General features: G+C 44.4%; 1 protein-coding gene across 1 annotated transcript; it reads left to right on the top strand.

Moving 5' to 3' along the window:
• Nucleotides 1-16,093: 16,093 nt before the first annotated feature.
• LOC134944408 (olfactory receptor 10AG1-like) lies at nt 16,094-22,709 on the top strand. Its single transcript, XM_063932986.1, has 3 exons — nt 16,094-17,017; nt 22,099-22,110; nt 22,680-22,709. Exons 1-3 carry the CDS (start codon nt 16,094-16,096, stop codon nt 22,707-22,709), a joined length of 966 nt encoding a protein of 321 aa, XP_063789056.1.
• Nucleotides 22,710-26,156: the final 3,447 nt, after the last annotated feature.

Raw genomic sequence — 26,156 nt, forward strand, 5'->3', positions numbered from 1 at the left:
TGCTGAGTGCTCACTGCTCACACAGCTTAATTGTGGGGGAGACTGGGGAGCAGTTATAGTAGGAGTACAGTGCACAGTCACTTTTGCTGCCAGTGACCACCAGTATATTGTCTGCCTGAAAAAGTTAAACACTCGTGTGGTGTTTTTTTTTTTATTCTATAAACGCATTCTGCTGACAGTGTCCAGCAGGTCCATCATTCATTATATTCTATAAATATTTACCTACAGTAGTGTTATATATTTTTTTTTTCATCTCTCTCATCTTTATCATCTCTATATTAGCAGACGCAGTACGGTAGTCCACGGCTGTGGCTATCTCTGTGTCGTCAGTGCTCGTCCATAATTGTATACCTACCTACCTGTGGAGGGTTTTTTTTTTCTATCTTCTTCATACTAGTAGTTTAGGAGTCTGCTGACAGTGTCCACCAGGTCCGTCATTATATTATATACCTACAGTAGTAATATATTTATTATATTATCTATACTAGCAGACGCAGTACGGTAGTCCACGGCTGTGGCTATCTCTGTGTCGTCAGTGCTCATCCATAATTGTATACCTACCCGTGGTGGGGTTTTTTTTCTATCTTCTTCATACTAGTAGTTTAGCAGTCTGCTGACAGTGTCCACCAGGTCCGTTATTATATTATATATACCTACAGTAGTTATATATATATTTTTTTTATATCATTAATTATCATCTCTATACTAGCAGACGCAGAACGGTAGTCCACGGCTGTAGCTACCTCTGTGTCGTCAGTCACTCGTCATCCATAAGTATACTAGTATCCATCCATCTCCATTGTTTACCTGAGGTGCCTTTTAGTTGTGCCTATTAAAATATGGAGAACAAAAATGTTGAGGTTCCAAAAATAGGGAAAGATCAAGATCCACTTCCACCTCGTGCTGAAGCTGCTGCCACTAGTCATGGCCGAGACGATGAAATTCCATCAACGTCGTCTGCCAAGGCCGATGCCCAATGTCATAGTACAGAGCATGTAAAATCCAAAACACAAAAGATCAGTAAAAAAAGGACTCAGAAATCTAAACTAAAATCATCGGAGGAGAAGCGTAAACTTGCCAATATGCCATTTACCACACGGAGTGGCAAGGAATGGCTGAGGCCCTGGCCTATGTTCATGGCTAGTGGTTCAGCTTCACATGAGGATGGAAGCACTCAGCCTCTCGCTAGAAAAATGAATAGACTTAAGCTGGCAAAAGCACAGCAAAGAACTGTGCGTTCTTCGAAATCACAAATCCACAAGGAGAGTCAAATTGTGTCGGTTGCGATGCCTGACCTTCCCAACACTGGACGTGAAGAGCATGCGCCTTCCACCATTTGCACGCCTCCTGCAAGTGCTGGAAGGAGCACCCGCAGTCCAGTTCCTGATAGTCAGATTGAAGATGTCAGTGTTGAAGTACACCAGGATGAGGAGGATATGGGTGTTGCTGGAGGTGGGGAGGAAATTGACTAGGAGGATTCTGATGGTGAGGTGGTTTGTTTAAGTCAGGCCCCCGTGGAGACACCTGTTGTCCGTGGAAGGAATATGGCCACTGACATGCCTGGTGAAAATACCCAAATACCCTGGCGCTGCTGCTGTTGCAAAAAAATGGTGAACTGCTCAATCAGATAGTGATGTCACTCAGGTGCTAAAAGGGAGGGGTAATTCTGTGAAGGAAAAAACAATGGTTCCCTAATGCACACTGAGTGAATAATATTCCTACATAATAGTCAGATAATACGGAGATCTTGGTTGCGTATATCTGCAGATATAGGGTTAAGCCCCCAGGCCGATCGACAAGGCCTCTCCGTCACTGGGGGTCCCTAATATTAGGTATGGGTCCGGGGTGAAGGACCCCATAATGTCGGCACAGGTCGGCTACCCCAGGTCAGCACACAGGTGAGAGTTAATAGGGTTAATAAGAAGCACAGAAGTGCTATGTGAGTGGTGTGATTAAAATAATACAAAAATATATACAAAGTGATAGGGAAACTCATGAGTGTTAATAAAGTGTTAGGGTGTGCCGACCTGAAGCAGCCCAGCGATACCGACACAGGGGCCACCACACCCCACACCCACCCCACAAATAATTCCAAATATGTCTGGGTTGAATTCCCAGTGTAAGGCCACATGGTAATGGCTCCTACAGCATCTGAGAGCCAGCTTACCTGGGGATACCCCTGACTTCCCCCTATGGCAGTCTAGAGTCAGCAATCCCTCCTAATGCTGACCCGTTCATGCCTCTCAATACAATGCAAAAAAATGGTGAACTGCTCAATCAGATAGTGATGTCACTCAGGTGCTAAAAGGGAGGGGTAATTCTGTGAAGGAAAAAACAATGGTTCCCTAATGCACACTGAGTGAATAATATTCCTACATAATAGTCAGATAATACGGAGATCTTGGTTGCGTATATCTGCAGATATAGGGTTAAGCCCCCAGGCCGATCGACAAGGCCTCTCCGTCACTGGGGGTCCCTGCTGTTGCTGCTGGGAGTCGATGGTCATCCCAGAGGGGAAGTCGTAAGACCACTTTTACTACTTCCCCCAAGCAATTGACTGTCCAACAGTCCTTTGCGAGGAAGATGAAATATCACAGCAGTCATCCTGCTGCAAAGCGGATAACTGAGGCTTGGCATCCTGGGCGGTGAGAAACGTGGTTCCGGTATCCATCATTACTTCAGAGCCAACTATAGACTTGATTGAGGTACTGTTTCCCCGGTACCAAATACCATCTAGGTTCCTTTTCTCTAGGCAGGCGATACCGAAAATGTACACAGACCTCAGAAAAATACTCACCAGTGTCCTAAAAAATGCAGTTGTACCCAATGTCCACTTAACCACGGACATGTGGACAAGTGGAGCAGGGAAGACTCAGGACTATATGACTGTGACAGCGCACTGGGTCGATGTATTGACTCCCGCCGCAAGAACAGCAGCGGCGGCACCAGTAGCAGCATCTCGCAAACGCCAACTCTTTCCTAGGCAGGCTACGCTTTGTATCACCGCTTTCCAGAATACGCACACAGCTGAAAACCTCTTACGGCAACTGAGGAAGATCATCGCAGAATGGCTTACCCCAATTGGACTCTCCTGTGGATTTGTGGCATCGGACATTACCAGCAATATTGTGCGTGCATTATATCTGGGCAAATTCCAGCACGTCCCATGTTTTGCACATACCTTGAATTTGGTGGTGCAGAATTATTTAAAAAACGACAGGGGCGTGCTCGAGATGCTGTCGGTGGCCAGAAGAATTGCGGGACACTTTCGGCGTACAGGCACCACGTACAGAAGACTGGAGCAACACCAAAAACGCCTGAACCTGCCCTGCCATCATCTGAAGCAAGAAGTGGTAACGAGGTGGAAGTCAACCCTCTATATGCTTCAGAGGATGGAGGAGCAGCAAAAGGCCATTCAAGCCTATACATCTGATCACGATATAGGCAAAGGAGGTGGAATGCACCTGTCTCAAGCGCAGTGGAGAATGATTTCAACGTTGTGCAAGGTTCTGCAACCTTTTGAACTTGCCACACGTGAAGTCAGTTCAGACACTGCCAGCCTGAGTCAGGTCATTCCCCTCATCAGGCTTTTGCAGAAGAAGCTGGAGACATTGAAGGAGGAGCTAAGACAGAGCGATTCCGCTAGGCATGTGGGACTTGTGGATGGAGCCCTTCATTCGCTTAACCAGGATTCACGGGTGGTCAATCTGTTGAAATAAGAGCACTACATTTTGGCCACCGTGCTCGATCCTAGATTTAAAACCTACGTTGTATCTCTCTTTCCGGCAGACACAAGTCTGCAGGGGTTCAAAGACCTGCTGGTGAGAAAATTATCAAGTCAAGTGGAACTTGATCGGTCAACAGCTCCTCCTTCACATTCTCCCGCAACTGGGGGTGCGAGGAAAAGGCTCAGAATTCCGAGCCCACCCGCTGGCGGTGATGCAGGGCAGTCTGGAGCGACTGCTGATGCTGACATCTGGTCCGGACTGAAGGACCTGACAACGATTACGGACATGTCGTCTACTGTCACTGCATATGATTCTATCACCATTGAAAGAATGGTGGAGGATTATATGAGTGACCGCATCCAAGTAGGCATGTCAGACAGTCCGTACGTGTACTGGCAGGAAAAAGAGGCAATTTGGAGGCCCTTGCACAAACTGGCTTTATTCTACCTAAGTTGCCCTCCCACAAATGTGTACTCCGAAAGAGTGTTTAGTGCCGCCGCTCACCTTGTCAGCAATCGGCGTACGAGGTTACTTCCAGAAAATGTGGAGAAGATGATGTTCATTAAAATGAATTATAATCAATTCCTCCGTGGAGACATTGACCAGCAGCAATTGCCTCCACAAAGTACACAGGGAGCTGAGATGGTGGATTCCAGTGGGGACGAATTGATATTCTGTGAGGAGGGGGATGTACACGGTGATGAATCGGAGGATGATGATGAGGTGGACATCTTGCCTCTGTAGAGCCAGTTTGTGCAAGGAGAGATTTATTGCTTCTTTTTTGGTGGGGGTCCAAACCAACCCGTCATTTCAGTCACTGTCGTGTGGCAGACCCTGTCACTGAAAGGATGGGTTGGTTAAAGTGTGCATGTCCTGTTTATACAACATAAGGGTGGGTGGGAGGGCCCAAGGACAATTCCATCTTGCACCTCTTTTTCCTTTCATTTTTTTTTGCGTCATGTGCTGTTTGGGGAGTGTTTTTTGGAAGGGCCATCCTGCGTGACACTGCAGTGCCACTCCTAGATGGGCCAGGTGTTTGTGTCGGCCACTTGGGTCGCTGAGCTTAGTCACACAGCTACCTCATTGCGCCTCTTTTTTTCTTTGCGTCATGTGCTGCTTGGGGAGTGTTTTTTGGAAGGGCCATCCTGCGTGACACTGCAGTGCCACTCCTAGATGGGCCAGGTGTTTGTGTCGGCCACTTAGGTCGCTGAGCTTAGTCATCCAGCGACCTCATTGTGCCTCTTTTTTTCTTTGCGTCATGTGCTGTTTGGGGATTGTTTTTTGGTAGGGCCATCCTGCGTGACACTGCAGTGCCACTCCTAGATGGGCCAGGTGTTTGTGTCGGCCACTTGGGTCGCTGAGCTTAGTCACACAGCTACCTCATTGTGCCTCTTTTTTTCTTTGCGTCATGTGCTGTTTGGGGAGTGTTTTTTGGAAGGGCCATCCTGCGTGACACTGCAGTGCCACTCCTAGATGGGCCAGGTGTTTGTGTCGGCCATTTGGGTCGCTGAGCTTAGTCATCCAGGGACCTCATTGCGCCTCTTTTTTTCTTTGCGTCATGTGCTGTTTGGGGAAGTGTTTTTTGGAAGGGTCATCCTGCGTGACACTGCAGTGCCACTCCTAGATGGGCCAGGTGTTTGTGTCGGCCACTTGGGTCGCTGAGCTTAGTCACACAGCTACCTCATTGCGCCTCTTTTTTTCTTTGCGCCATGTGCTGTTTGGGGAGTGTTTTTTGGAAGGGACATCCTGCGTGACACTGCAGTGCCACTGCTAGATGGGCCAGGTGTTTGTGTCGGCCACTTGGGTCGCTGAGCTTAGTCACACAGCTACCTCATTGCGCCTCTTTTTTTCTTTGCGTCATGTGCTGTTTGGGGAGTGTTTTTTGGAAGGGCCATCCTGCGTGACACTGCAGTGCCACTCCTAGATGGGCCAGGTGTTTGTGTCGGCCACTTGGGTCGCTGAGCTTAGTCATCCAGCGACCTCGGTGCAAATTTTAGGACTAAAAATAATATTGTGAGGTGTGAGGTATTCAGAATAGACTGAAAATGAGTGGAAATTATGGTTATTGAGGTTAATAATACTTTGTGATCAAAATGACCCCCAAATTCTATGACTTAAGCTGTTTTTTAGGGTTTTTTGAAAAAAACACCCGAATCCAAAACACACCCGAATCTGACAAAAAAAATTCGGTGAGGTTTTGCCAAAACTCGTTCGAACCCAAAACACGGCCGCGAAATCGAACCCAAAACCAAAACACAAAACCCGAAAAATTTCCGGTGCACATCTCTAGTTAGGACAGGAAGTGTAGGGGGGTTTTATAGGACAAGGAAAAAAAACACAGGCCAGAATTCAGTGTGAGCTGAGGACTGAGGATGGAGGGCTCAGGCTAAGTGTCCAGGAGAAATGCAGTCTGGGGACGTCCTTCTTCTTTACCGCCCGCTTCTCCTCGGAACTATGGGAGAGACTCCCATAGCGCACACTGCAGTGTGTTTGGTGCACAGGGGGCCCACACTGCGCCCACTGCGCCCATGTTTAATTACTTAGCTTTCTGGAGGCGCACATCGTTGTTATTCCTGCCATGGCCAAAATCACCAGCAAAGTAGTCGACACACAGGCGCAGTAGTGATTTTTCACTGGAACATGGCGAGCGTCATGTTTCCAGAAACCTGGCATGCGCAGTAGACCTTTATTGGGATCTTTGGCTGACAAATGAATAAGCTTCTAAAGCAAACTTTCATATTGGCAGATTAGTTACCTCCGGGCAACACTTCCACCATTGCATGCAGAACAATTAGGACACCTCTGGTTGTTCAGTGTCTTGCACTGTATTGCTAATATCAAGCAGTACGGTATTCTCATTGGCACAGTTTCACAAATACTATAATATTATATAAATGTTGGGATGCCGACGACCAGGATATCATACCAAAAACGGTTTCCTAGTAGGGGGATAAGTATTTTTACCCCCCCCCCCAATCCCCTACTCTAATCCTCCAAGGTTGGTGACTAGGGTGGGCTAAACCATCCCCCACCCCCAGTACCTATTTCAATCTCCCCTCCCCACTGACCCTAACAGTGTCCCCAATACTTACTTGTGGGATGTCAGCTGTCAGTCTTCCAGGCGCCGCTCTCCTGAGTGGTCAGGATTGCATCATCAATCACATGACCACCAGCATTCCGTCTATCGGCAAGCTGAACGCATCCCCTGAAACATGCTTACCGACAATACAATATGTAACTGCTGTGACATTACAACTCTGCAAATTAAACACCTTTCTTACCAAACCAAGGGGGTAATTAAGACCTGATCGCTGGGCAGCGATTTTTGCAGCGCTGCGATCACATAGTCACCGCCTACAGGTGGAGTGTATTTTCGCTGTGCAAGTGTGCGAACGCATGTGTAGCAGAGCTGCACAAACTGATTTTGTACAGTGTCTGTGCAGCCCAGGACTAAGCCGCTGTGATCCCATCAGCCTGTCCCGGCGCAGAATTGACATCAAACACCCGCCCTGCAAACGCCTGGACACGCCTGCGTTTTTTCCAGACACTCCTTGAAAACGGTCAGTTGCCACCCACAAACGCCCTCTTCCTGTCAATCTCCGTGCTATTACTTTTTTTCACACCATCCTTCGGTGCCCGCCGCACTCCGTCGCTGCGAACCGTCGTGTATGCGCATTTCGGTGCATACACATGCGGAGTTTAGACCTGATCGCCCGCTGTGCGAAAACGCAGTCTAGCAATCAGGTCTGAATTACTCCCCAAGTACATAAATTATTATTAGAATAGTACCACTGCTACATGATGATACATTACACTTAATCTACATACACTTACTGCTGAACTACAAAAAAACATCAAATAACTGTACTGCAATCTCAAATGTAAAATATCAGTTAAAATCAGAAATCAAAGTCTAACTGGAATTCAACATAAAAAGGAGAACACAACAAATATCTGCATATGAAATGCTATGTTACAGTGATTTCCAGGAAAACACAGTGACGTAGCATTTCAAATGCAGTTGCATATCACATTGATCAGCAGAGTCTGCTTGTGCATCTTATTCACAGGTATTTAAATCAAATTGTTAATTGATACAGAAACATTCAAATGTTTGATTGACCCCATCGATCCTAAGGCCAACCAAGAGAATTTGACCTATTCTCAGTAATGTTGACACCGTTCCTGACACGCTCATATACAGTGCCATCTTATGATAGCATATAAAGGACCTTTGTGCAATTTTATTACTCTTCATTCTTCTACGGGAGTGGAAGAGTGCCAGTTGGCTGCAACTGAATCAGGGGTGTTTTAACAGAGGAGGGCGCTTGTGTGCACTGCAAACATTGCACCCTTTATAGAAATGCCAATGGACACAGGGGTTTATGTACTAAGCCTTGAAGAGAGATAAAGTGGACGGAGATAAAGTTCCAACCAATCAGCTTCTAGTTGTAATTTTTCAAACCCAGCCTGTGACATGGCAGTTTGGAGCTGATTGGCTGCTACTTCATCTCCATCCACTTTATCTCAAGGCTTAATATATAGACCTCTGAATCCTGATAAAACAAAGGTCCTGATGACAGGACCTCAATATCAAAGTACAAGACTGCAGCTTATCCAGGCCGCTGGAATTATACTTGGGGGATTTCAGAATTACAAACCACTGATCATGTGTGGAATCTTGGTGTTGTCTTGGATGGTGGCATCAGACACTTAAACATCAGCCACAATCAAATCCTCAATGTGTCATCTGAAGATCTGCCAAGAGTCATACATGTGTTTGTAACCTCACACCTAGACTACTGCAATGCCCTCTACCTTGGTCTTCTAGCAAAAAGAATTGCACCACTTACAGCTGGTACATAATGCAAAGGCCAGGCTTTTACCCAACCAGCCCTGCTCCAGTCACATAACACCCATCGTCTACTTCCTCCACTGACTGCCTGTAAGATGGTGAAAATATTTTAAGATTGGCTTATGGACTGTTACAGCCCTACATGACCAGGGCCCGAGGTACCTCAAGCAGCTTCTGATCCCATACTGTCCCACCTGCTTACTGTGATCTGTGGATGAAGGACTATTAGCAGGACCTAGAATGTCCCAGAATGGGGTGTAGCTTTTAGCCAAGTGGCTCTGACACTATGGAACTCTCTGCCTCACATAATACGAGAGGCCCCCACTGTAGAGTTCTTTAAAAACAGACTCTGGACTTTCCTGTGGACTCACGCGTTTTACTAATGTCCCTTTAGTATCTCCATACTCTCTGTATTGCATGTAAAGCTTTTATGTGCTTCATTGTTTCTGTGCTGTATTATGTTAATTCTACCTGCTAAGTGTCTAAAATACTATTGGAGAAAAAGCAATATAAATACAATTATTATTTTTATTATTATTATTATTTTTATTATTATTTTTATAAATCTGGACCACATAAAGCTTTGGTCCAGATTCTGATCTGTATTCTAATGAGGACACAAATGCAATTGCTGATGCACTTTAAGTGCTAAAACATCATGAAACATCGGCAAACATTGGTGGCTCACGTAAGTCTTGGGTCATGTAGATAGAACTGTGTAACTTTCAAAAAGTATGGATATGGCCGCTGTGTCTGCGGTACTGCGAACGAAAACTCAGCCCCCTGCACAAGCCCCCCCCCATAACAATCCCAGTGCACACCCACAACTCATCTTCTTTTTGTGTTTATTTTTGGTTGCCAGCCAGCCTTCACCCCTATTCACAAATGCCTCACAATGGTCTTCTCATGTACTTACGATTAAATACAAAAGTGCATCTGCATATGCAAACGCAGTCCGCACGTGCTTGGTAATGGTTTCTGACAATGTTCGCACATGCTCAGTAGCAAAACACTGGCCTTTTCGCGAAAACATAGCCAGAAATTTTTCCCAACCAGAGAGAGTTAATTGTGACTTGTGCCGTTATCCATTGTTCAGCTCATTATGTGTTACCTGCGAGTTATTATTAATTAGAGAATACCGAGGTGACCTGCACTATGAGCCAACATTGCTGATCACATCCAGGGGAATAGACCTCAGAGGAGAGACTGCACTATACATTAACCAGCGGCGTCAGCCGGGTGCTGCTCTGCTCAGCCAGAGAGGTGAGTGACTGCCGCTGTGTTATATAGTATAATAATGTTATATTTACCGGTGTAGCTGCAGACATCTAATAATATAACTGAGTGACTGCCACTGTGTTATATTATAATAATGTTATATTTACTGGTATAGCTGCAGACATCTAATAATATAACTGAGTGACTGCCACTGTGTTATATTATAATAATGTTATATTTACTGGTATAGCTGCAGACATCTAATAATATAACTGAGTGACTGCCACTGTGTTATATTATAATAATGTTATATTTACTAGAGATGAGCGGGTTCGGTTCCTCGGAATCCGAACCCGCCCGAACTTCAGTTTTTTTTACACGGGGCCGAGCGACTCGGATCTTCCCGCCTTGCTCGGTTAACCCGAGCGCTCCCGAACGTCATCATCCCGCTGTCGGATTCTTGCGAGGCTCGCCGCCATTTTCACACGTGCATTGAGATTCATAGGGAGAGGACGTGGCTGGCGTCCTCTCCGTTTATAGAGAAGAGAGTGAGACAGTAGAGAGAGACACAGTAGTAATTTTGGGGAGCATTAGGAGGAGTACTAGTAGTTACTTGCTGAAGTGATAGTGTGACTGTATTATCTGACTTGTGGGGGAGACACTGACAGTGGGGAGCAGTTAGAGTCTGAGAGCAGGACTCAGGAGTACATATAACGTACAGTGCACACTTTTGCTGCCAGAGTGCCACACTGCCATTGTGACCACACTGACCACCAGTATAATATATATTGTGATTGTCTGCTTAGGAGTACTACTTGCAAGTTGCTGATAGTGTGACCAGTGCCCTTACCACCAGTTTAATAATCACCACCAGTTTAATATATACTCTGTTTGTTCACCTTGACAAAGGGGTGTTTGCGCCCCGAAACGTTGGACCACCCTTCTTTTGCCGTTATGGATTGAAAGCACTTGCACTTTAACTTTGGCGTCTGCAGTCTCTGAGTGCCGCTGATTGTCCTATTGGAAAAATGTCTATATATATAATTGTATATAATATATATATATAATATTGTATACCACCTACCCGTGTTTTTTTTTTTTTTCTTCTTTATACATACTACTATAGTAGCTTACTGTAGCAGTCTGCGGTGCTGCTGAGCTGACAGTGTCCAGCAGCTCCGTCATCAGTCATTACATAATAAATATATATACCTGTCCGGCTGCAGTACTAGTGATATTATATATATATATATATATATATATATATATATATTGATTTCATCTCATTATCATCCAGTCTATATTAGCAGCAGACACAGTACGGTAGTCCACGGCTGTAGCTACCTCTTTGTCGGCAGTCGCTCGTCCATCCATAATTGTATACCACCTACCCGTGTTTTTTTTTCTCTTTATACATACTACTATAGTAGCTTACTGTAGCAGTCTGCGGTGCTGCTGAGCTGACAGTGTCCAGCAGGTCCGTCATCAGTCATTACATAATAAATATATCTACCTGTCCGGCTGCAGGACTAGTGTGATATTATATATATATATATATATATATATATATATATTTCATCTCATTATCATCCAGTCTATATTAGCAGCAGACACAGTACGGTAGTCCACGGCTGTACCTACCTCTGTGTCGGCAGTCGCTCGTCCATCCATAATTGTATACCACCTACCCGTGGTTTTTTTTTTTTCTTTCTTCTTTATACATACTACTATAGTAGCTTACTGTAGCAGTCTGCGGTGCTGCTGAGCTGACAGTGTCCAGCAGGTCTGTCATCAGTCATTACATAATACATATATATACCTGTCCGGCTGCAGTACTAGTGATATTATATATATATATATATATATATATATATATATATTGATTTCATCTCATTATCATCCAGTCTATATTAGCAGCAGACACAGTACGGTAGTCCACGGCTGTAGCTACCTCTGTGTCGGCAGTCGCTCGTCCATCCATAATTGTATACCACCCACCCGTGGTTTTTTTTTTTCTTTCTTCTTTATACATACTACTATAGTAGCTTACTGTAGCAGTCTGCGGTGCTGCTGAGCTGACAGTGTCCAGCAGGTCCGTCATCAGTCATTACATAATAAATATATCTACCTGTCCGGCTGCAGTACTAGTGTGATATTATATATATATATATATATTGATTTCATCTCATTATCATCCAGTCTATATTAGCAGCAGACACAGTATGGTAGTCCACGGCTGTAGCTACCTCTGTGTCGGCAGTCGCTCGTCTATCCATAATTGTATACCACCTATCCGTGGTTTTTTTTTTTTCTTTCTTCTTTATACATACTACTATAGTAGCTTACTGTAGCAGTCTGCGGTGCTGCTGAGCTGACAGTGTCCAGCAGGTCCATCATCAGTCATTACATAATAAATATATCTACCTGTCTGGCTGCAGTACTAGTGTGATATTATATATATATATATATATTGATTTCATCTCATTATCATCCAGTCTATATTAGCAGCAGACACAGTACGGTAGTCCACGGCTGTAGCTACCTCTGTGTCGGCAGTCGCTCGTCCATCCATAATTGTATACCACCTACCCGTGTTTTTTTTTTCTATCTTCTTGATACTAGTAGCTTACTTTAGGAGTCTGCAGTGCTGAGCTGACAGTGTCCAACAGGTCCGTCATTACATAATATATACCTGTCCGGCTGCAGTACTAGTGATATATATATATTTTAATTTTATCTAATTTTCATCCAGTCTATATTAGCAGCAGACACAGTACGGTAGTCCACGGCTGTAGCTACCTCTGTGTCGGCAGTCTCTCGTCCATCCATAATTGTATACCACCTACCTGTGTTTTTTTTTTTTCTATCTTCTTTATACATACTACTATAGTAGCTTACTGTAGCAGTCTGCGGTGCTGCTGAGCTGACAGCTACCTCATTGCGCCTCTTTTTTTCTTTGCGTCATGTGCTGTTTGGGGAGTGTTTTTTGGAAGGGCCATCCTGCGTGACACTGCAGTGCCACTCCTAGATGGGCCCGGTGTTTGTGTCGGCCACTAGGGTCGCTTATCTTACTCACACAGCTACCTCATTGCGCCTCTTTTTTTCTTTGCGTCATGTGCTGTTTGGGGAGTGTTTTTTGGAAGGGCCATCCTGCGTGACACTGCAGTGCCACTCCTAGATGGGCCTGGTGTTTGTGTCGGCCACTAGGGTCGCTTTTCTTACTCACACAGCTACCTCATTGCGCCTCTTTTTTTCTTTGCGTCATGTGCTGTTTGGGGAGTGTTTTTTGGAAGGGCCATCCTGCATGACACTGCAGTGCCACTCCTAGATGGGCCCGGTGTTTGTGTCGGCCACTAGGGTCGCTTAGCTTAGTCATCCAGCGACCTCGGTGCAAATTTTAGGACTAAAAATAATATTGTGAGGTGTGAGGTATTCAGAATAGACTGAAAATGAGTGGAAATTATGGTTTTTGAGGTTAATAATACTTTGGGATCAAAATGACCCCCAAATTCTATGATTTAAGCTGTTTTTTAGTGTTTTTTGAAAAAAACACCCGAATCCAAAACACACCCGAATCCGACAAAAAAAATTCGGTGAGGTTTTGCCAAAACGCGGTCGAACCCAAAACACGGCCGCGGAACCGAACCCAAAACCAAAACACAAAACCCGAAAAATTTCTAGTGCACATCTCTAATATTTACTGGTATAGCTGCAGACATCTAATAATATAACTGAGTGACTGCCACTGTGTTATATTATAATAATGTTATATTTACTGGTGTAGCTGCAGACATCTAATAATATAACTGAGTGACTGCCACTGCATTATATTATAATAATGTTATATTTACTGGTGTAGCTGCAGACATCTAATAATATAACTGAGTGACTGCCACTGTGTTATATTATAATAATGTTATATTTACTGGTGTAGCTGAAGACATCTAATAATATAACTGAGAGACTGCCACTGTGTTATATTATAATAATGTTATATTTACTGGTGTAGCTGCAGACATCTAATAATATAACTGAGTGACTGCCACTGTGTTATATTATAATAATGTTATATTTACTGGTGTAGCTGCAGACATCTAACAATATAACTGAGTGACTGCCACTGTGTCATAGTATAATGATGTTATATTTACTGGTGCAGCTGCAGATATCTAATAATATAACTGAGCGACTGCCACTGTGTTATATTATAATAATGTTATATTTACTGGTGTAGCTGCAGACATCTAATAATATAACTGAGCGACTCTGTTACAAGCTGACACCTCACATGAAACACTGAGTAAATATATATTTAGAATGTGTGTCTGTTGCCTTCTGCAGGGTTATTAACATTACATTCAGTTTCTTTTTCTTTTGACCAACATTATATGGCCTATATATGTTACTTCAATGAATATAGAATAAATATGTGTTCAAGTATAATAGTTAGGAACTGGGCCTAATTCAGACCCAACCGTAACAGCAAATTTGTTAGCTAATAGGCAAAAAAACAAACATGGGGGTCATTCCAACCCGATCGCACGCTGCATTTGTTCGCAACGGTGCGATCGGGTCAGAACTGGGGCGTGTTCAGAGAGAATTAGATGGGGGTGGGTTATTTTGTTTTTGTGCAGGGTAAATACTGCCAATTTTTTTTTACACTGCAATTTAGATTTCAGTTTGAACACTCCACACCCAAATCTAACTCTCTCTGCACATGTTACATCTGCCCCACCTGCAGTGCACATGGTTTTGGCCATTAGCTAACAAATTTGCTGCTATGGTCAGATCTGAATTAGGCCCTGTGATCCTAACAGACATAACATCACAGTCAGAAATGAAAGGAAAATGACAATAAGTACGCGATTCTGATACGGAAGTAAAGCAAAATAAACACAAGTGATGGGTTGCTGTGCGGAGTGAAAGGGGTCAATCTCGGGTCGCCTGTCCCGGTATTTCAACCCGGGAATAAAGAAGGTTTATTCCCAGGTCAGGTCAGTGTTAATTTCTTTGCCGGGTCGATGCGACTCGTGACCCGATCACAGTATAGGCAGAGGCTGCGTGGAGATGATATAATTTCCCAGCACCGCTTCCACCCCCGCCCCCGATGCGGGCTTTGTCCCCACCCCCAATGACAACCTGACCAGGGAACATTGCCAGGTTGGAAAGCCAGTCTGATGCTGGGTCGCACCCGGGAAGGACCAGTTTCCAATTCCGAGGTGCGACCCAGCATTGCCATGTGACAGCGCTATTACTTGCTTTTTAAGCTCTACATCCAAATCAAAATCCGGACCTAAATATATTCTCTAATAACACTGAAGTACTCGGAGAGTTTGGACATTAGCCGGGATTGTCCTTTTATGTTTCTGTAGTGGAAGTGCTATTTTATTTGGTGAAAATAATGTTTTTTGCTAATGTGGGATGATAGCGCTGTGTGCCCAGAAAATTTAGTGCACTTTGTATAATGTTATACAACTGGGACGGAGCATATTTTATTATGCTGAATTACCCCCACCCCCTCCCCTCAGGCATATTGGAAAATAATATCAGTGAAGCAAGCAGTGCACCTAGTTGATTAACTATAGATTTATTTTGCCCCCCTGGCAAAAAAGTTTCTGGTGCCCCCCCCCATACATTATATTTTTTACCTGCATGCTCATTGCCCCGGGGGTTTTATGCTTTTTGCCAGGGGTTTCATGGTCATTGCCAGGGGTTTCATGCTCATTGCCAGGGGTTTCATGTTCGTTGTCAGGGGTTTCATTATCATTGCCAGGGTTTCATGATATTGTCAGAGGTTTCATGCTAGCTGCCAGGGTTTCATGCTCACTGCCAGGGATTTCATGCTTGTTGCCAGGGGTTAAATGCACATTGCCAGGGGTTTCATGCTCAAGCATTTGAAAAAATTGGAGGGGGAATGACCATGACTCTTGGATTTGGCCTCACTACCTTCCCAGTACTTTAGTACTTGACAACTTTCGATGACCCAGACTGTAGAGTCTGAAAAAACACAGTGAGATGTAAGTACTTAATTCTGGAAAAACACAATGAGATGTAAGCACTTCATTCTGGAAAAACACAGTGAGATGTAAGCACTTCATTCTGGAAAAACACAGTGAGATGTAAGCACTGAAAACTCCAGCATTGTGAGACTTCATTACCATCTATTGTATCTTTTAACAGCGCTTGTATGAGTACCAGTAAAATATTGAAAGTGTAATAAGAAAAGCAAGTAGCACAATTAGAACTTATAATGTTAAATGTTTACAGCTTTAAACGTGGAAAATATGAAGTAATGGGAAGAGAAAGTCAAACCAACATTACAGAGTTCTTCCTCCTGGGGTTCTCCGACCTATCTCTTCCATTGCAGGCCACGCTATTTACTTTCTTCCTGACTGCCTACCTCCTCACGCTGGTCGGCAATGGTCTCATCATACTGACAGTGTCTCTGGAACCTCTTCTCCAAACCCCAATGTATTTCTTCCTGAGGAACTTATCATTCCATGAACTTTGTTTTACCACCGCTACAGTCCCTAAGGTCCTGGAGATCTTTGTGTCTGAGGAAAGGTCCATATCTTTTATGTCTTGTGCCACTCAGATGTTCATATTCTTCACCATTGGGGTGTCAGAATGTGTCTTCCTTGGCGTCATGGCCTTTGACCGATACATGGCCATTTGCTATCCACTAAGGTACACATCTGTTATGAGCTCAAAAATGTGTTATCAATTGACAACAGGGCCCTGGATTATTGGATCTTTGGTTTCTTTTGGACAGACTACTTTCATCTTCAGCCTACCTTATTGTGGACCGAATCATATTGCCCACTTCTTCTGTGATATACCTCCTATACTAAGCTTGGCTTGTGCCAACATATTCATCAACAAGCTCTCTGTCTTCATTGCCTGCATGTGCGGAGCCGGGGTCCCATTCCTGCTCATACTCTGCTCGTACAGCAAGATCCTGAACTCCATCTTCCACATACACTCGGCAGAGGGACGCCACAAAGCTCTGTCAACCTGCAGCTCGCACTTGGTGTCCGTTATCCTTTTCTATGGTACCACCATGTTCACGTACCTACGCTTAGGTACCTATGGCTCTGACGAGAATGACAGAATGATATCTCTTTTCTATTGCATTGTTATACCGGCCATCAACCCTCTCATCTACAGTCTGAGGAACAAGGAGATGAAGGCAGCTTTAAGGAAATTGGTTTTAAAGGTTTCCAACGCGTTTACTGGTTACACTTATTGAACCATTATTTTATTCTGCTAAGACATAATCATATCACAGAATTTTCTGAATCTCATGACATGAATTTAGCCATGATTCCAATAAATCTATTTATGTCTAAGCTAGCGCCTAGTTTAAAGTTTCAGCCTTCATTGGACTTCTTTAGAATTATTAAAATGTACTTTATTGGCCTCATTTAGCTCTTGAAGTAAATCCAACAGTTTTGCCACTTTGCAAAAATCATGTTGCTTTGATTTAGAAAACATAGAAAATGCAGGTGCACACTCTAAACACTAAAATGTGCTAATCAGAATAACTTTGAAATATAACAGAGTAAATTTGAGATGCTTAGCATAATTTTGTCTAAAATTATGGGCTCGCCAAGCGCGACCGGGTGACCTCTTCTGATGGGTCCCTAACACTAAAGGTTCAAGTCCAGGGCACGGGACTCCCCAGGTAAGTACAAGTTCACTGCCCCAAGACATCACTCTAGAGAGAGTTTTTAGTGTTGAAAAGTCAGTACATTAGTAAGAAACAGCAGCTATGTGTTGAGAGTGTTACATAGCTGAGAGGTAATAAAGAGAGTGTTAAAAAGTGTTTCACTGGTAGAAAAAACAAGAGAGGTGCTAAAAAAGTGCTAGATTAAATAACAATGTGCATCTCTGGTTGCAACTGGCTAATAGTGACATGGACACACCACGTCTGCTACCTCCCTGGAGCACCCACTGATTTCCATGGACCCGGTGTCTAAATCTGCATCTCTGTGTGGTAACAGTCAGGATGCGTGCATTGTGTGACTCCGATACATGCACATAGAATAACAATCGTCTGTTTGCATGAATAGCAGCATATCGTATCACTGAAGCAGGGATGTGCAGTCAGGACAGCTACTGTAGTTGTCAACAATGGTAGTCAGAGGACTGGTGAGAGGCTTATATAAGGTGTGTCAGAGACACTGTGATTACTGTATACAGGTTGAGTATCCCTTATCCACAATGCTTGGGACCAGAGGTATTTTGGATATGAGATTTTTCCGTATTTTGGAATAATGGCATACCATAATGAGATATCATGGCGATGGGACCTAAGTCTACAGACAGAGGCCCTCATTCCGAGTTGATCGCTCGCAAGGCGAATTTAGCAGAGTTGCACACGCTAAGCCGCCGCCTACTGGGAGTGAATCTTAGCATCTTAAAATTGCGAACGATGTATTCGCAATATTGCGATTACAAACTACTTAGCAGTTTCAGAGTAGCTCCACACTTAATCTGCCTGTGCGATCAGTTCAGTGCTTGTCGTTCCTGGTTTGACGTCATAAACACACCCAGCGTTCGCCCAGACACTCCCCCGTTTATCCGGCCACTCCTGCGTTTTTTCCGGAAACGGAAGCGTTTTCATCCACACGCCCATAAAACGCCGTGTTTCCGCCCAGTAACACCCATTTCCTGTCAATCACACTACGATCGCCGGAGCGAAGAAAAAGCCGTGAGTAAAAATCCAATCTTCATAGCAAAGTTACTTGGCGCAGTCGCAGTGCGAATATTGCGCATGCGCACTAAGCGAAATTTCACTGCGATGCGATGAAAAAGAACGAGCGAACGACTCGGAATGAGGGCCAGAATGCATTTATGTTTGATATACACCTTATATACACAGCCTAAAGGGCATTTAATGCAATATTTTTTAATAACTTTGTGTATTAAACACAGTTTGTATACATTGGGCCATCAGAAAACAAAGGTTTCACTAGCTCACTCTCACTCAAATAATTCCGTATTTCGTAATATTTGGATATGGGATACTCAACCTGTATTAATATTGTGCTAATACTGATGTTTTGTGAGAGGGACATTAGGTCCCTCCACTCAGAGGGGGAACCATTTTGTTTAGTTAGAGCCAGACAGGCTAGGCTTCTCTGTGACGTTTTCTTTATCATTGAACTGCAAGTAGTAGACCAGAGCCGGAATCCCGACAGCAGGAATCCCAAATGTAAGTATGCTGGGAAGGGCTAGGCTGTGGGGGGAGGTTAGGGTTAGGCACTAGGGGGAGGGTTAGGGTTAGGCTGCAATGGGGAGGGTTAGGCACTAGGGGGAGGGTTGGGGTTCTGCACTAGGGGGAGGTTATGGTTATGCACTAGGGGGAGGGTTAGGGTTAGGCACTAGGGGGAGGTTAGGGTTAGGCTGCGGTGGAGGTTAGGGATAGGCACTAGGGGAGGGTTAGGGTTAGGCACTAGGGGGAGGTTAGGGTTATGCACTAGGGGGAGGTTATGGTTATGCACTAGGGGGAGGTTAGGGTTAGGCTGCGGTGGAGGTTAGGGATAGGCACTAGGGGGAGGGTTAGGGTTAGGCACTAGGGGGAGGGTTGGGGTTATGCACTAGGGCAAGGGTTAGGGTTAGGCATTAGGGGGAGGTTATGGTTATGCACTAGGGGGAGATTAGGGTTAGGCTGCGGTGGAGGTTAGGGATAGGCACTAGGGGGAGGGTTGGGGTTATGCACTAGGGCGAGGGTTAGGGTTATGCACTAGGGGGAGGTTATGGTTATGCACTAGGGGGAGGGTTAGCGTTAGGCACTAGGAGGAGGTTAGGGTTAGGCACTAGGGGGAGGTTAGGGTTAGGCACTAGGGGGAGGTTGGGGTTAGGCTGTGGGGGGAGGTTAGGGTTAGGCACTAGGGGGAGGTATAGGCACTAGGGGGAGGGTTAGGGTTAGGCACTAGGGGGAGGGTTAGGGTTAGTGTAGGGATGTGGGAAGAGAGATGGTTAGGGGTAGGGTTAGTTTAGTTGCTCAAACCTGTTGGGAAAATGGCAGTTGGGATACATCCTAACTGCTGGATAAGTTTTTCTCAGAGAAGAGGAGAGGCATTCATCACTGCCCACTACTGATGTAGTTCTGGTGCTGTAGGCAGAAGAAGATGATTCAGTCACTGTGAGGACCCATATAGCAGCTGGATAAACCAAAAGAGACTGAGGTAGCAGAGCCCAAGGTCATGCAAAGAGTGCAGTAATAGATAGTGATTGCCACAATCTGCATCCATTGCGGTACCTTGGGCTACAAGAGGTGATGCTCTCCTGGTCATACACAGGTAGTAGGTAAAGTAGCAGGGATTACGCATGGAAGCACAGTGTGAGTTTGATGGTTCAGCACAGTTGGGGCTGACGAACTGGTTTAAGAAGCAGAAACCGAGGTGCAGCTCTTAGCTGCTAACATACTGTACCATAGGATCATTGGCGTTTCTATAATGGGTGCAATGGGTGCGGGGGCCCACACCGCACCCATTGCACCCATTTTAACACTTACCTTTCAGGAGTCCAGTGCCAGGACCTACAATCACAGCGGAAATCGCCACCAAAATGGCTGCCGCAAATGCGCAGTAGCCAAATTGGTCTCCGGATCATGACGGGCACCATGTTTCCGAAGACTTGCACAAGTGCAGTAGACTCCGGCACAATGCCAGAGTCTACAGCGCCATACAGAGGAGGGGGCCCACCCGGAGGTGTACACGGGCCCCCTCCTCTGTAAAAACGCCCCTGCGTAGGATGATTGCACAAACACAGGGTACTGCATCATATACAGCTTGTGACAGTAGGCCATGACGTCAATTGATAGCCAGGAGTTCAGAAGGATAAGCACATAGAAATAAACCATGGATTTTGCAAAAAAACTAAAAAAAAAAAGATTGATGGTGACTTTGTCAGGGAGGTTTCAAAAGACTGGTGGTGGTGAAAACCATATTGAAGAGGGTGCAGTTGGGAATTGCTAGAGATTAAGGAGAGATGAGGTGCTTGGAGATGATATTATGAAGTATTGGTTAGGATTAGAGATGAGCGGGTTCGGTACCCTGAGAACCAAACCCTACCGGACTTTACTACCCAAGCCCGTCCGAGCCGGACCCGAAAACCAGAATGAGGAAAAACATCATCATCATTTTTCACTCCAGCATTGGAGAGTGTAGTGAGAGGACGTGTCTCCGTCCTCAGTGTCTGTGCGGCAGGGAAAGTGGGGTGGCAATTCCAGTGCTGTCTTGTGCTGCTCAGTCCAGTGTAGTGTCTTATGCTGCATCAGTCCAGTCACAGTGGTGGTGTCCTCTGCTGCCATATGTTCAGTGCTGCTGTATAAGTCCAGTCCAGTGGTGGTGTATTGTGCTGCATCAGTTAAGTAATGGTGTCTTGTGCTGCATCAGTCCAGTCTCAGTGGTGGTGTCCTCTCCTGCCATATGTCCAGTGTAGCTGTATAAGTCCAGTGCAGCTGTGCTGTGTTGTCCTGCATCAGTACAGTGGTAGTGTCTTCTGTCTTGTGCTGCATCAGTCCAGTCACAGTGGTGGTGTCCTCTGCTGCCATATGTCCAGTGCTGCTGTATAAGTCCAGTTTAGTGGTGGTGTCCTCTGCTGCCATATATCCAGTGTAGCTGTATAAGTCCAGTCCAGTGCTGCTGTATTGTGCTGCATTAGTCCAGTCTCAGTGGTGGTGTCCTTTGCTGCCATATGTCCAGTGCTGCTGTATAAGTCCAGTCCATTGCAGTGGTGCTGTGTTGTCCTGCATCAGTCCAGTGGTGGTGTCCCTGTGCTGCTGTATAAGTCCAGTGGTACTGCCGTATACGTCCAGTGATACTGCCATATATATACTGCCGTATATGTCCAGCAGTACTGCCGTATAAATGTATTTATTATTTATTAACAGTTTCTTATATAGCGCAGCAAAATCCATTGCGCTTTACAATTTGAAATAACAATAACAAACTGGGTGATAACAGTCATAGAGGTAGGAAGGCCCTGCTCGCAAGCTTACAATCTATAGGGAAATAGGCATATGTACACAAGGAAAGGTGCTATCTATTGCATAGAATGAGAAGTCATGTGAGGATATGTGTGGACTGTACAGAGTGGATGTAATTTGATAGGAAGGTTTATGAAAGTTATGTGGGCGGTTCAGGAATTTGATACGCTTCCCTAAAGAGGTGAGTTTTGAGGGAACGCTTGAAGGTTTGGAGACTAGAGGAGAGTCTTATTGTGCATGGTAGGGCATTCCACAGAGTGGGTGCAGCCCGATGAAAGTCCTGCAGTCGTGAGTGGTAGCGAGTAATGAGTGTGGATGAGAGACGCAGGTCTTGTGAAGAGCGAAGAGGTCGGGTTGGGAGATATTTTGTGATAAGCGAAGTGATGTACGTTGGTGTAGTATGGTTAATAGCCTTGTGTGTGAGTAAAAGTATTTTATATTGAATGCGGTAGAGTACAGGTAACCAATGGAGGGACTGACAGAGCGGATCAGCAGACGATGACCGTCTAGCGAGGAAGATAAGCCTCTCCGCAGCATTCAGAATGGATTGTATTGGGGAGAGTCTCGTTTTGGGAAGACCAGTTAGGAGACTATTGCAATAATCAATGCGGGAGATAATGAGAGCGTGGATTACAGTTTTAGCAGTGTCTTGTGTAAGGTATGGTCATATTTTGGATATGTTTTTTAGATGCATGTAACATGATCTTGAGACAGATTGAATGTGGGGAACAAAGGACAGATCAGAGTCAAGGATGACACCTAGGCAGCGAGCTTGTTCGGTAGGGTAGATAGTTGAGTTTTCAACAGTGATAGAGATATCAGGTTGGTACCTACTATTGGCCGGTGGAAATATAATTAACTCTGTCTTTGAAATATTCAGTTTGAGGTGGCGAGATGTCATCCAGGATGAGATGGCAGAAAGGCATTCAGTGACCCGGCACAGTACAGCTAGGGACAAGTCAGGGGAGGATAGGTAGATTTGAGTATCATCTGCGTACAGATGATACTGAAAACCAAAAGAGCTGATTAGTTTACCAAGAGATGAGGTATAGATAGAGAAAAGCAGAGGACCCAAGACTGAGCCTTGCGGTACTCCAACTGAAAGAGGTAGTGAAGAGGAGGTAGATTCAGAGAAACGAACACTGAAGGAGCGATTAGATAGGTACGATAGGAACCAAGAAAGGGCTGTGTCTTTAAGACCTAGGGATTGTAGTGTCTGTATGAGAAGAGAGTGGTCTACAGTGTCAAATGCAGCAGATAGATCTAGAAGAATAAGTAGTGAGTAGTGGCCTTTAGACTTCGTAGTGACCAAATCATTAACCACTTTAGTCAGTGCTGTCTCTGTGGAATGTTGGGAACGGAAGCCTGACTGAAGTGGGTCCAATAAAGTGTATGAGTTAAGAAAGTGTGTGAGTCAAGTGTAGGCAAGTCTCTCAAGTAGCTTAGAGAGACAAGGGAGCTGAGAGATAGGGTGGTAGTTTGAGAGAGCATTAGGGTCAGAATTTTGTTTTTTTTAAATGGGAGTAATCACTGCATGCTTGAAGAGTGAAGGAAAAATACCAGATGTTAGTTAAGGTAGGGATGAGCACCAGAGACAGAGCTTTACTTATTTGTGAGGGTAAAGGATCAAGAGGAGAGGTAGTAGAGAAGCAGGATGAGAAGAGCGATGATACTTCATCTTCATTTGTGGGATCAAATGAAGAAAGAGTGCCAGAGGGTTCAGGTAAAGAATGGAGCAGGTCACTGGCTGCCGAAGAGCATACCATTTCATCTCGGATCTTATCAATCTTCTCCTTGAAGTAGGAAGCAAGATCCTGTGCCTTGATAGTGGCTGGTGGGGTAGGTGCGGGAGGATTCAGAAGTGATTTAAATGTATTAAAGAGTTGTTTGGGGTTAGAGGCTTGAGCAGAGATAAGAGTTTGGAAATATGTTTGTTTGGCAGTGTCCAGGGCATTTTTATAAGAATGGTAGACTGTCTTATATGTGAGGAAGTCACTTGAAATACGAGATTTACGCCACTGACGTTCAAGTTTTCGTGTGAGTTTTTGTAGTTGTCTTGTTAATTTGGAGTGCCATGGTTGACATCTAGGCCTACGTGGAGTGTGATGGGTAGCTGGAGCCACTTCATCAAGGGCTAGTTCTAGAGTCTCATTAAGGTGTGATACAGCCATCTCAGGAGAGGTGAATGCAGAAATAGGTAAAAGCAGTTGTTGGAGTGAAGTGGAAAATTCTTGAAGATTAATTGTGTTAATATTTCTGCGGGTTTGAGGAAGATTGGAGAACTTCCGCAACACAGGGTTTGAATTAACAGAGGAGAGCATGCAGGTGATAAGGTTGTGATCTGAGAGGGGGAAAGGAGTGTTAGTGAGTTCAGAGATTGAGCATAGTCTGGTGAATACTAGATCAAGGCAGTGGCCTGCCTGATGAGTAGAGGAGTCAGTCCATTGGGAGAGGCCAAGAGAGGAGGTTAGAGAGAGTAGTTTGGAGGCATGCGCAGCAGATTTGGACAATCAATAGCAATATTGAAATCACCCATGATAATATCCAGTGATATTGCCGTATATGTCCAGTGGTACTGCCATATAATTCCAGTAATACTGCCGTATATCTCCAGTGGTACTGCCGTATATATGTCCAGCGGTACTGCCGTATAAATCCAGTGATACTGCCGTATATATCCAGTGGTACTGCCATATAATTCCAGTGATAGTGCCGTACATGTCCAGCGGTTCTGCCGTATAAATCCAATGATACTGCCGTATATGTCCAATGGTAATGCCATATAATTCCAGTGATACTGCTGTATATGTCCAGTGGTACTGCCATACATGTCCAGCGGTACTGCCGTATAAATCCAGTTATACTGCCAGATAAATCCAGTGATACTGCCGTATATGTCCAGTGGTACTGCCGTATAAATCCAGTCCAGTGATTCTGCTGTATATGTCCTGTGGTACTGTCATATAAATCCAGTGGTACTGGTGTATAAATCCAGTCCAGTGATACTGCAGTATAAGTCCAGTGATACTGCCGTATAAGTCCAGTGGTACTGCCGTATAATTCCAGTGATACTGCTGTATAATTCTAGTGATACTGCTGTATAATTCCAGTGGTACTGCCGTATAAATCCAGTGGTACTGCCGTATAAATCCAGTGGTACTGGAGTATAAGTCCAGTGATACTGCCATATAAATCCAGTCCTGTGGTACTGCCGTATAACTCCAGTGATACTGCTGTATAATTCCAGTCATACTGCCATATAAGTCCAGTGGTGCTGCCATATAATTCCAGAGATACTGCCGTATAATTCCAGTGGTACTGGCATATAAGTCCAGTGATACTGCATAAAAATCCAGTCCAGTGGTACTGTCGTATAAGTCCAGTGGTACTGCCATATTATTCCAGTGATACTGTCGTATAATTCCAGTGGTACTGCCGTATAATTTCAGTGATACTGCCGTATAATTCCAGTGGTACTGCCGTATAAGTCCAGTGGTACTGCCGTATAAATCCAGTGGTACTGCCGTATAAATCCAGTGGTACTGCCGTATAATTCCAGTGATACTGTCGTATAATTCCAGTGGTACTGCCGTATAAATCCTGTGGTACTGCCGTATAAATCCAGTGGTACTGCCGTATAATTCCAGTGGTAGTGGCATATAAATCCAGTGACACTGCCATATAAATCCTGTCCAGTAGTACTGCCATATAAATCTGGGGCTAGACAGTGCCTCCTGGACCATTTAGCTCACTATAAGTCCCTGCCTTATAGACATTTAGGAGAAAAAAGAAAGGTAAATCAACTTGCATAGCAGCACTCTTTCCCTTAGACAAGAAAATTAATTCTTCTTTGTTAAAAATAACATATTTAGTACTTTATTGATATTCTTATATAATAAAAAGGAAATTTCAATACCCATATGTGATGTGGATATCTTTAATATTATCACATATGATGTATTATATGTCCCTTTATTTCAAAGGAGACATGTAGAGTGAAATATAAAATAAATAATGATAGAATAATGTGTGGAAAAGAAAAGAAAATTACGTTAATAAATTCTTGTTAAAAGAAAATGCTGGTACGCCGTCTTTATTCTGTAAATTAATGTGTACCTGTGATACAAAAAGATTGTTTGGTAATTGCTTCAAACAACCACTGACTGTTCCTGCCGGTGATGTCTATAAAGGGGTACAAATGTAACCGTATTGTGACATAACTGGCAAATTCTCAATTCAGATAGTCACAATGTCACGTATGTTGCTATATGATGGTATACTGAGAATATCTCAAATAACACTGCATTTATCCAAAAAGCAGTCTTACTGTCTACTGACATATAAATGTAAGGCTCGT

This window comes from Pseudophryne corroboree, chromosome 7 (genome assembly GCF_028390025.1).
Source record: "Pseudophryne corroboree isolate aPseCor3 chromosome 7, aPseCor3.hap2, whole genome shotgun sequence".
In the NCBI taxonomy this organism is placed as follows: domain Eukaryota; kingdom Metazoa; phylum Chordata; class Amphibia; order Anura; family Myobatrachidae; genus Pseudophryne; species Pseudophryne corroboree.